Below are 12458 nucleotides of genomic sequence, written 5' to 3' on the forward strand. Positions count from 1 at the left end.
CGGGAGCAGCTCTGCCAGCAGACATTTCACCAGCACCAGCTGATCTCTGGTGCTCCCCGAGCAAGCCGGGAGAGGGGGAGCTCCTCTCCCCTCCAGAGTGGGAGGCATCCGGGGCAGCCAGGGCTGGAGCCAGGAGGGGACAGCAGCTGCCCCTGCCCAGGGAAGGGCTCTCAGCCCTCAGTCACCTTCCCGCGAAGGGAACGACGACCAAAGACACTTCAGCACAAGATTAGTAACAAGAAGTAGCACACTCATTTTTAACAGTGACCTTCCTCAAGCTCAAACCTCTTTTTGCTTAATTTTTTCCAAAATGAAAGTGAAGTCAATCACCAAATGCCAGGAGAAGATGTTAACTCTTTATTAATAAATTGATTTAGAAAGGCTTAGGGAGACAGGATTAATGGATTTGATGGTCAGAAAGGACTGCTGTAATCTCTAGTCTGACCTGCTGCAGAGCACAGGCCCAGGCTTCCTGCAGCGACCGGTCGAGGCCGTTGGAAAGGGTTTCTCTTTTAATCCATGCCATGGAGAGCTTCCAAGAAGTCACTACATCCATGGTCAGCCTCACTGGGAGCACCACGCGCTGCTTCCAGTTCTGACTTCCCCTTACAGCCCCCGGCTGTGTCAGCTGAGGTTCTCTAAATGCTCTTCTTTGAACATTGAACTTCAAAGTATGAATGACTCCCTTACTCATGACTCCTTTATTTTACAGTATAAAAGTCATAATGGGCTCAATTCTGAACTCAAGTTACTCCCAAACCCACATGGGATAAATTCACTTCCTGTAATGGTTTCGGTTTTACGTGTGTGTAACAGAGACCAAACCCTTCTCCAGGAGGGTACAGACCAAGCAAGTCCATGGCAAGCCAGCCAGCTGCCCACGGGCTGTGGGCGCTCTGAACAGCTCAGGGTGGAATGGTGAAAGAGAAGAGTCAGCTGTAAACGTGAGGTTCCCTCACGGAAGGGGCGAGGAGCTGGTTGCCCCAGTGTGTCAGATGTCTGAGCCCAGCTCTGCACACTGCTTGTCTGAAATGTGGTTAGCTAACGACTCGATGATGTCGAGGAGGAGGAGCTGGCTCAGGGAGCGCAGATTTGGCAACTTGGAGACCTTCAAGGAAAAGAAAAACAGAAGAGAAAAAAAAGAAAGAAATTAAACTCCTCCCCAGATCAGCTCTGAGGTGTCACCACGCCAGCTGTGCCAGCCCTGGGGCAGGGGCAGCTCTGGCACTGCACAGCCTGGGCACCCAGCGTGGCACTGGCTGGCAGAGGAGCCCACGGGGACCCCGGCGCTGTCCTGTGGTGCCCGATGGCTGCAGGGGGTGGGAGCAGGGGAGGCAGAAATGCTGATCCTGGCACTGCCTCCTTACTGCTCCTACTGAGAGCCTGCTGCTAATGGCTGCCAGCCCAGCACCCTCCCCAGGGCAAAGCCAGGCAGCAGCACAGCCCTGAACTGTCTGTGTCTCTGGTGACAGTGTGACTCGGGGCCCGGCCAGCTCTGCCCTGTGCTCCCAGGGGGGCCTCCTGCTCAGGCCCACACTGGTTTTGCTGGCAAGCCTCCTGCAGTCAAAGCAGGTCACTGGAGCACCGGCCAACAAAAACCTTCATCACACCAGATATATGAGAATCTACTAAAAAGTTGATGCTCTTAAGACTGCTCAGAAGCTTGACTGTTACCAAAAGCAGCTTGACACATTCCTTCCTTCCCCACAACCTCACAGAAGGAGCCAGTAATCCCTCTTCCTAGAGTTATGAAGGTGCATGCCCAGCCTTGAAGGCAGACTGCCCAAAAGCTGAGTCCACTTACCCAGCCTGTATTAACTGATCTAATAAAAGAACCACTCTAAGAACGCTGGCTGAGATAAAGAATAAAGATGTCCTGAGCATCTTCTGAAACCCAGGAAGGAAACTGAGGACGCTTTCAGGAAGAGCTCAGGACACGTGCTTGAAGCAGTGTCTGCCACGTAAGGGTCTGTGGGGACTGGGGGGAGGAGACCTGGCACCCTGTGGGAACACTGCCCCCGCCCCGAGGCACGCGCTGCGCAGGACAGAGCAGGGTGGCAGCTCACACACTTCAGAACAGCACTTTTATTGCAGCTTCCACATGGTACCGACACACGAGGGCCCAAAAACACACGGCCCAAAGGAGCGAAGCTCTGGGAACAGCTCTTCAGTGAATGCCCTCACTGAGGGGAAGTGATCCCAGCAGCTGGCACTGAGCAGTGCTGCTCAGGCTGAGGAACAGGAGGCCCCAGCAGCCACACACCCACCCTGCCCCAGCCTCCATGACCCACAGGGCCTGTGCAGGGAGAACAAACCACCCCCCAGAGCCTGGGGCTGCAGGACAGGCTGCTCGTACCCAGCCACACAGCCACCCCCAGCTGGGCCAAACATCACACACCGAAGCCTCTCAGGCCAAAGGAAAACATTGTGTCATTCAGACTTCTTCGTGCACATCTGCTTCACAGTCTTCAGCCACATCTTGATGAAAACTGTTCTAACAGTCAACAGCTCAGTATAAAGCATGTCCACGTGTTCTGGCTAGTGCTGTACAACGGGGTGATGCCCCTCGGCTCAAATCTTTGTCTGACATGTCACAGTGCTCACTTCCCCCCAGCATGTTCTGTTGAGAATCACACCAACCTGTTCAGCTTCCTGGGGCCCTCCCTGGGAAGTTGAGCCCGTGAGGTGTCAGCTCTCAGGGACTGTAATGCATTGACCCCAAGCCCCAGGAGATGTCCCAGCCACCAGGCTGCCCCACGACCCGCAGTGGGACTGCTCTCCATCCCCTGCTGAAGCTGGGCCACCCTCAGGATTCATGAGGCCAGAAGAACACAAGTCAGGTGAAGGCAGGGGCTGTAATCTTGTGCTGGGGACTCTCCATTGGGAGTGTGATTCCCCACTGCTGGCTCCACTCTCAAGGTTTTAATGCATTTTCTGTTATTTCTGAATGTAAAATGCATCATGCTTGAGCATCTTCAGCATTCAGTGAAGAGCTGAACCTCTCCCAATCTCATCTCCACATCCAAACTGGACTTAGCAGTGCCCTCCTTCCCCACGGGCAGCAGCAGGAGGGTTGTGAGGTTTAACACAAAAGAGAGCGAGCTACTTGAATACTAACAAGGGAATTAGGATCAGTAAGTGCACAGCATCCAGAAATCCCAGTTCCTGTGATGTATCCAGCAATTCCCTCAATGCTGATAAGTTGTGCAATGGACTGGTGACATGCTCAGCTCACATGGAGGGATCACATCTCACAGGAACAACTCGATGACAATACCCTTGTTCTCTTGAGTGAGAACAGGGCTATCAGCACCTCAGGCTCCCGGCCCTCCCTATCACTAATGCATCATCCCATGTGTCAGACCAGGGAAACTACAGAAAGCCAGCCAGGACATGGAAAATTGCCTTTTGAGCACTTGACAGTGTGACATCCACGACAGAGAACACTCCCAGAGAAATGTGACCAGCACACTTGTAACCACCAGTGAGAGATCTGAGCCCTCAGCACACCAGGAACCTCTCTTGCTATGCAGGAGACCCCAGCTGTGGCAGGGCACAAACCTGGCAGCTGGAACAGACCGAAATGGAAGCAGTTCTGGGTAACTTCTCTTTTGGAAGGTCTTCACATTTCCAGACTAGGTTGTTAGCATTTAATTTACTTGTGTGTGCAAGTGCACCCAGCAGACTTGTCCAGCAGTGTCAGTGACCCTGAGCCAGCTCTCAGCTCTCTCAGGGGAGAAAGAGGGGAATGGATTCCTATATTAACGTGTCTTTAACCAAGGCAGTGGCAGAGGACAGCAGCTCTCAAAAGCCCCAGAAAAGATGCAACCAACCTTGGTGAACTGGTGAACGATGATGTGCAGGCAGTGCCTCTTCATGTCCAGGGCTTGGGTCTTGTCAGCTGCCTCTAAAATCTAGAGCAAAAGCAAGATGTGATTTTCCTTCTGCATAGCTCAGATGTACAGTGGTAAACACTGCTCTGGCTCAGAGGAGGGAATTCTTCTGAGTTAGGGAACATCTCCATTTATCATTACAAACTATTCAAAAATAAGCCTTGGATTTAATATTTATGGAGTCCTCAGAAGATAATCAGTAGGAAACTGTAGATCTGTCTCTCAGTCAGGCTCCTGAAGTGCCCCAGTGAGACTGGCAAGAGCCAAAAGCAGTTAACACTAGAATAGATCCTGCTGATGTTGTAGAGGGTTCACTCTGCCTCTCAAGTAGATGGCTTTGCAGGCTTTCTTATCAGACTGTTCTTTGTTAGCTTAACCTTCACTGCCAGATCCTGTCAGTGTTACCAATACATGACTAAAGTCACTGTTTGCCCTGCTACAAATGTCTAAAAAAGGGCCTGGAGTTCAGTGCTGAGCACATGGTACATCTTGAGAAGCTCTTCAGCAACACTGGTCTGCTGCCATGGGGGATGAGGAGCTCCAGAGGAACACCCTGTTGGCCAGCTAAGCAACATGTGCTCAACACTTCAGCACAGGAGCACCAGTGACACAAAAATCAAGGAAACAAAGCTGCTGAAGGCTGCACTCCTGCCTGGCTGTCAGAAAGGTCTGTGCAGTCTCAGGGGACATCAGTTTGGGAGTGATGCAGGAACCTGGCACTGGGGGTACCCACTGGACTGGACTGTTTGGCTTTCCTGTATCTGAGTCAAGCAACTAATTAAAGCTGCCTGGGGACAATTACCTGCAGTACATTCTCCACTGTGACATTCATTTCTAGGTTCTGCTTGCAGTAGGCCTGCAGTCTGTTGTTGGAGAAGCCATAGTAGTAAGGTGCAGCAAAGAGGTAGCTGTTCATCTCATTAAGGAAAAAAATGGTAAAGCAAAGTTCACAGCACTGACTGTAAATACAAATCCATGACTGAAGTCAAACTGCAGCACCTGCTAATGCAGCCCTGGCAAAGAATCCTCCCAGGCTGTGCCTGGCAAGCTGGAGCAACAGGCAGGTGAGCTGCTCCACATGCACTGCAGACAGATACTTCAACCACCTGAGGTTTAAGGATACAGGGAGTCTTCAGGAGGCATGTTCACTTCACCATAATAAATGTATCTAAGCATGGACTCGAATGCTTGCTTGCTGGGGACCATTTCACCTATAGAGATATTCACTTGCCCATCCTCTGGCATGAAGGAACGGAACATGGCTTCAAAGTAACTGGAAAAGGAAATAAAACTGATGTAACAGTTCTGCAGACAGATGGTGTAACCCAGTATTGTCCAAAGGCTGCTAGTAAGCACTGCAGCTTCCAGAGCAGCAATCCAGGTAACAACCTGGGCAAAGCCACTGCTAAATTGCTGTTTCGTATGTATCTGCATGTGAGGGAACTCCAGATATAATCCTCCTTCCTTTCCATCAGCATTACCTGAAATCTGTCTCTGTTTCTTGAAAATTAGGACACATGGTGCTTTGATTTTTGTCTAATTTGCATAAGACCCAGCAGAGAGCTTAAAGCATTAAGAATTTCCTTGGTATCTACAAGCTGCCAGTCAGGCAGGGTTGTTTTAAGAGCTGTGAAATGCTTTTGGTAAAATATCACAGTAACTAATACTGAATATGAATACTGAGACTGGAAAAAAAACTGTGACAGTATTTGCAATAGATATTTTATGTGAACACTTAATGCTTGGCAGAACACAGAGGTGCAGGTACACAGAACACACCAGCAAAGGACAAACCCACCTCACCCAGGTACTGAGGAGGAAGAAGAGCACCCATCACAGAAGGGTGAACTCCTTGCATCTGCCACAAAGTGCAGGAATAATCCAGTCTCTGTTCTGCACCACTTTGTGTGATGCTTATTCACATCCAGTCTTAAATATCAGCAGGTGAGAAGGAGATTCAAGTTTCACATGATTTGAAATGGGTGTTCTCCATCAGAAGACTCCTTTTGACCTCAGAGGACATCTCCTGCTTTTCACTTTTCTGCAACTGCCTTATGTTTTACACTCTTTTTCCCTTCCTGTGATTTTACAGACTCTTTGTCTTGCAGTGCAGCTTCTTACACACCCTCTAGAGAATCTCTACAGTTTTAATTTCCTCCTATCTCTCCCTGCTGGGTATCAAATTGAAAAAAAACTATTTAATCGCCGTTGCTTAAAGGCTTATTACACTCATTGAGCAAAGCTGTATCTTCTGCTTCATGCAGGCACAAAGTTCCTCCCTGCCTGCTAAAAAAAGCAAGCACAGCACTGTGTTTCACAGGCACCACATCTGCTGGAGGGTCAGTCAGCAGTGACCCACCTGGAGCGGGCTGCCAGGATTGCTTTATGGGCTGGCCGTGGGTGCCCGTCCAAGAGAAGGATGATATCACAGAATTCAGTCCCAGCTCCTTCCAGGTAAGCCTTCATGTCCTGAATCAAAGATGTTCCTGGAAGTTAACATAATGAAATAAAGACACAATAGTTTCAGGTGACCAGGTACTACTGAACCAGGTCAAGCCATAGCTCCAGCTGCTCACCCTTGGGGTGAGTCTGAGGCAGGCTCTTCCTCGTAACCTTGGAGCAAAATGAGCTTCATCTGTCCCCATCACAACCCATTAGCTGCTGCCCAGCCCAGAAGCAAATGTGGCAGCTCTGCTTTCAAACTGCTGACAGCAAACACCACCAGTGGCCACACTGAAAGGTGTTCTCTGTAGACAAAGAAATCTGATTTTTTTCCCCCACCTTTTTATTTTCCTTATTTTGAACCACCATGAAAATTTTCTTAGTGAAAAGAATTTCTCAAATCCTCAAAAAGGCTTTTTTTATCCAACATCTTAATTAACCATTGAACATACACAATAACTGAGAAATAGAGCATGTTCAAGTCTGATCCAAATTCACTCCTATTTTCTGTTTGTTTTTCTTTTAATGTTTGGGTCTCTCACACCATTCCAGCTCTGGGTACAGAAGCTGCCTGTGCCATCCTCCTGCACAGTGCACCTCTCTCCTCCCTGGGACAAAAGCCAGCCAAAGGTTTTCTACCTGACCTTCCAGGACTGGCTTCCCTAGCTTTCTCTACAGTTCCCAATTACCTTTGTAACACTGGTAATGCCTCTGAGCTTCATGGCCTCAGCAAATTTCACTATTACAGTTGGTTTTTTGTGTGTCACAATGATAAAATCTTGAATAAAACTAATCCCAAATCAGGTCTTGATGAATTCCACACAGAACTGTAAATCAAATCTCCTCCTTCCAGCACAATCACACAATAAAAATGAATGGCCTGAACATTAATGCAGGTTATTTATCTTCTCAAAGTCTTCTCCCTGTCTTCTGTTTATGTCTTCCAGTAACTTTTTTTTATTCTGGGTTAATTGTTCTATGCTTCTCTCTCTCTCACACTGTCAGAGGCAGCTTACTCAGATCTTCCTTACTCCTGCTCCTCCAGTTAAACCCCATGAGCAGGCCAGCTCCCCACTCAGCTTTGTTACCTTCTGGTCCACTTACGCTGAATGTCCACTGCCTTTTCTTTGAATCATTCTCTATACCCTCCTGTTCCTCCTGCCTCATCTCTCTGAACAGAGTAAGGCTATTTCACTGCATGGACACAACCACACCCCACAAGAGCTGTTGTGTGTTTGGTGGGGATGCTGCTCTGACTGAAGCTCCCTGGAAGAGGAACTGGCACGCTCTGCCTCAGTCTGGGAAACAGCCCAAGCACAGTTACACCAACTGGAGAGTCAGTGGACTGCAGTGGCCTATTTCCCAGGCTACTTCCCAGACTAAACAAACCACCAGCCACACAACCCCAGCAGCAGCAGTCCCTCTGTGAAGCACAAGGTTACCGATGTCGAGCGGCTGATCCGAGTGCGTGCGAACAGGCGGCTGCTGCTTCCTCCGGACAATCTCCACTATGAGGGATGAAGAAAGATGCTCAAACTCCTTCATCATTATTACCTGATTAAAATGTGACTCCTTCACTACAAAGTTCAGGCAATGTTCCTTAAAAAAAGAAGAAAAAAAACACAACACAACACTGATTCACTGTGTCAGAGTGAAGGGAGTGGTGAGGGACTGGCCCAGGCTGCCCAGGGGGGTGCTGGAGTCACCGGCCCTGGAGGGGCTCAGAGAAAGTGTGGACATGGTACTTCAGGACATGCTTTAGTGGTCATTGCAGCGTTGGGTTGATGGTTGGATTTGATGATCTTGGAGATCTTTTCTAACCCTAATGATTCTAAGTCATCCTAAAGCACTGCAGAGAGGTTACCACGTCACACATGTGAATGGCCACCCTTCTCTGAGTGACCCTCCACACAGATCCTGCAGCTGGAGCTATCAATGACCTTCTCAGCAAGGGACCTCTTAGGCTCCTGCTTGAAGAAGCAATTCAGGACAATTGTAATTATCTAGAAAAACCTGACTAAGAAATAATGACACAGAAAAGACTAATTGTCTCCCATTTAGCTGCTCTCAAGCTTTCTAAAACAGGGATCTCAGGAGACACTCAAAACCTCATAGGGCTAACTAGGATTGGATGTTATCTCATAATAACTCTTTACACAATTAGATACTAAAAGTTAATTATAAGGATGAACAGATCTTAACTCTTAACTCTATTTATTAAGGGTATAAATCGTCTGCAGAATTTCCTTGTGTGGATTCTTCTTTAAACTTTTCTGTAAAGGCTGCAAAGAGTCTGAAGAGCTCCTGCAGGTTCTGGTATGACCAACCTGCTTAAGAACTCCATGGGTGGAAAGGTGACAAATGAATCAGACCTAAAACAGTTAAAAGGACAAAAAATGGCACTTCATTTGCCAATGTGAACCAAGGCTCTCCCTCTGGACACTTTAATTAGCAAAAAATACAATCTATACCATAAGGTGAGCACAAAACTCACACAAAGAATAATTACTACTGTCCATTTTCTGCCAAGTTATTTCACCTGAGATCCAAAGGAATCTGTTGAGGACCCATTTGTAAAAAGTTTTAAACAATTACTAGGATGCCAGAAATCAGCCTCCTGGAGATGGCATCTACCCAGGAGGACTAACGCACCCTTGAGAAGACAAGATGCCAACTCAAGGTGATCCTGACCAAAATGGAGTTGTCCCTGTCACCCTGCTGGGAGCCAAAGCAGGTGGAGGTGGCTGGCTGATGTGAAACTCCTGGCACTACACCCACCAATGCTGAGATACCTGCCCGAGCTCCTGAGCAGCTGATGGCATCATGGCCCTACACACTAAAGGCTGTGCCAGCATTTACACATTGCTGCTGACTCCACTGCTGTCCTCTTTGCCCAGATCCAGTGCACACAGTGCCCAGGGAAGTGCTTTTGCACAACAGTTTCTCCACCCTCACTCTGCTTGCAACCATCAGCTATGTGGCCAACTGATGTGCACAGGCTGCTCAAACAGGCAGTGGGTGACCTTGCACTGACTTTTGGACTTGAGTGGAGGAACTTCTCTGCAGTGTTGAGCAGAACTGGCCCTGGCTAGTGCTGGCAGTAACCAGACCCTCACAGCAAATCATGGTCTGAAGCCTGGGGGATGGACTCTACCATGACTTCCAGCAACTGCCTGAAAGCCCTTGGCCCACTAACTGCAGACACATTCTGGTTTTCCAGCAGAGTGTTTTTCATATCAAAGGCATGAGAACAGAATTAACTTTTATATAAGAGGTTAAAGAACCTGTTTGCAGTCTCTGTATAAAACAGTGGGATCAGAAAATGCACTGGTTCCATCTTGCTGCAGTGAGGGTGAATTGGTGAAGAGCCAAAGTCACTCTGCCCTTTACATCCTACAGGGCAGATATTCAAAAGTACCAAACACGTGGTGAAAAAACCCAACACAATACCCAGGAGCAAGTGCAGGACAACCCACACCAACGTATGCTCAAGCCACTGCAATTAGGGCAAAGAATGGAACTTGCAGAAGGTGATGGCTTTTGCAAAACATGAATTACAACCATTTTATTTTTAAAAATTTCTTAGGAGCTCCTTTGTGTGGACACGTGGTTACCTTCAGCTGATCCAGCTGCAGCTTGTTGGCATTTTCACAGACAATGAGCACGTTCCGCAGGTCCACGGACGCTTCAATGTACTGCAGGCAGAGCTGCTCCAGCCGGGAGAGCTTGAAGTTTAAGGCCAGTTTGTAGACATCCATAATAAGCAACACATCCTGCACAAGACCTGGAATGACAAGAGAGAAAAATGCTGGAGAGCTCACAGAACAAAAAGAGGAACCTTCCTCAAAGTATTTCTCTCCACATCAACCTGAGTATTTGGACTGGTAGAATGGGCAGTGTCTGGAGTAAAAAGTCCCATTGCTGGTTAGACAGAAGCTGCATTGACACTAAAATGGAGTTTCAAAATTGCAGCATGAAGCAGCCACCCCAAAAGACTTTTTAGAAAAAGATTTTGGGACAATATGGACCACAGTTTTTTTAGAGCCCTCAAAAGAAAGGGAAGTCTCTAAGAAAACTAACAAGCTCTGAAGGTAGCAGCCTGACTTTCTGAAGTGCTCTGCTGCTAACAGCTCTGCTGAAGTCCTCGGGTTTTGTGCAGCATTAGCAATCAGTTCCCTGACTTTGACAGACAAAGGCTCTCTGTGCTTGGGCGTGTACAGACCTGAGACTGACCCAGAAGAGAGGGCTGAATTAAGAGTAGGGCACTGAGGACCCTTGTAGGGCACTGCAGTGGGGCTACTGGGACACCAACTTACAGAATAATCCTTCACAGCCTTTGCTTTCCTCACAGGAGATCTCTGGCCATCTGCTGTAACTACTTTTTGATAAAGAAAAGCCTTCTTGTGTGTCACGTGCCTTCCCTGCGTCTAATCAGAAAATCCCACTTGATAAGCATGCCCAATTCTATTAGCTCAGCCTCTGGATGGGTCCCCAAGGTGCTGCTCTCTGAACTGAGGGGAGCAACTCGGAATACAAATGGTCTGGACAGGGCCACTGGAGGATCCCAGCAGGAGCAGGTCTGAGGGGCTGGGGGAAGGGTAGCTGGCTGCCTGGGAGACCTGGAACAAAGGGAAGAGCTCAGTGTGATAACCCTTTCCTTGGGCTGATCCTGTCCTGGGTCCGAATGCTGAGGATCAGTGAACTGGCTGAGAGCAGGATCTGCACTGGCAGCAGACACTGATGAGGAGGTTCTCTTGTCCCCATTACTTAGGCTAGTTTTAACAGAGGGCAGCTTGCAGGGAAACCCCTGGGACAGCTGCATACAAATCATCATTTTCCTGAGAACTACCTTGTATAGAAAGGAAAGGTCCTGGACTGAACTGAAGCAAAGCTTTCAGCCTCAGGGCAGACGTAGCTTGATTTACCCAACAGTGCCACACGCCTGCAGGTCCCCCAGTCCCACCAGCTGGAGCTCCCCCCTTCCCCAGCCTGAGTCCCACAGCCCAGCCAACCTCACCACTCAAACACAGCCAGGAGTCAGACTGCCTGGGTGGGAGCAGAGATCTCTGGCCGTTACCTCCCAGCCTGCAAGTGCTTTGAGCTCAGGGATCTTCAGGGAAGGAATCAAAAGGATTTTGCCTTTCTGGAGGCATTCCTTTGGACTGGCATTTTGAAGAGATGATAAACATTGGCTTGCTCTGCCTTTCTGTGTGGGCTCAGTTTCCACCAGACAAAAATATACCAGAAAAAGGAAACAAGCCAGCCTAGGACACCTGGCCCTCCCAGGCAGGCTGCTGTAATGTTCAAATTACACCTTTTGCAGACCTCAAGAACCTGCTCTTCCCTGATGTCTGACACAAATAAAACAAAGCACTGCTAGCATGCTCTGATAGAAACCTTTTTCTTTATCTCAGGTAAAAAAGCAGGATTGCTCATCTGTAAATGCTCAGTCCTGCTCTGTATCAAAATAAATGTTTGCTCCTCAGTTGCTGGTATTTTTTTCACCCTGCTGTCCTACCTTTGCGAGGGTATTTTATTTTGTCTGTGTACAGAAACTGCATGAGCACCTCGAAGGGCTGTGCCTCAGCCTCCCGGATGGGCACTTCCAGCAGCGGCTGCAGGCGGCACAGCTTCACATTCCCACCAGTCCCCTCCTTCTGACATGCCACAGGTCCCTCCTCTTCAATGTCCTGCTTTGATTTCTAGTGAGACAGAAAAAACACTCAAACGTGCCAACAAGGCTGGGTCAGCTCACAGGCATCACCCCAGAGGAAAGATCCTTCTCTGGCTGCACGTTCAAGGTGCAAGATCTCTTTATCTTCAAGGTTATTTTCAAGTAACACAGAATCCATGTGTCTGAGGCTTACTGTTCCACAGCCTGTGACAAACAGGCACCAGAACAAATACGAGCTCCTGGAGAAAGCTCAAAACCAGGATCTCAGAAAGGGAGGAGTGAGTCCCACTGAGCTCATATTTCTGCCCTCTGCAGGAACAGCATCTCTCCCTGAAGCAGGAAGAAGGAGCAGGCTCCACAGACCCTGCCTTCAAAAGTTAGAGCTCGAAGTCCTGCACAGATACACTTTAAGCTCCTCTGTTACTTTGAAATTTCACTTTGCCAGCCTT

At 48.5% G+C, this 12458-nt stretch overlaps 1 protein-coding gene across 1 annotated transcript in view; it reads right to left on the bottom strand.

The window, feature by feature from the left end:
* Window positions 1-991: 991 nt before the first annotated feature.
* Window positions 992-12458, bottom strand: part of LZTR1 (leucine-zipper-like transcription regulator 1) — a gene marked incomplete at its 5' end in the record, with an annotated part of 14201 nt that continues 2734 nt past the window's right edge. Inside the window, 8 exons of the mRNA XM_008938481.1 lie at window positions 992-1108; window positions 3834-3914; window positions 4696-4801; window positions 5017-5166; window positions 6253-6379; window positions 7778-7934; window positions 9950-10119; window positions 11854-12037. Of these exons, the coding sequence (XP_008936729.1) occupies window positions 992-1108; window positions 3834-3914; window positions 4696-4801; window positions 5017-5166; window positions 6253-6379; window positions 7778-7934; window positions 9950-10119; window positions 11854-12037 (1092 nt within the window). The remainder of the gene's footprint in view (window positions 1109-3833; window positions 3915-4695; window positions 4802-5016; window positions 5167-6252; window positions 6380-7777; window positions 7935-9949; window positions 10120-11853; window positions 12038-12458) is intronic.

Source organism: Merops nubicus, unplaced genomic scaffold (genome assembly GCF_000691845.1).
Source record: "Merops nubicus isolate BGI_N331 unplaced genomic scaffold, ASM69184v1 scaffold31934, whole genome shotgun sequence".
Taxonomy (NCBI): domain Eukaryota; kingdom Metazoa; phylum Chordata; class Aves; order Coraciiformes; family Meropidae; genus Merops; species Merops nubicus.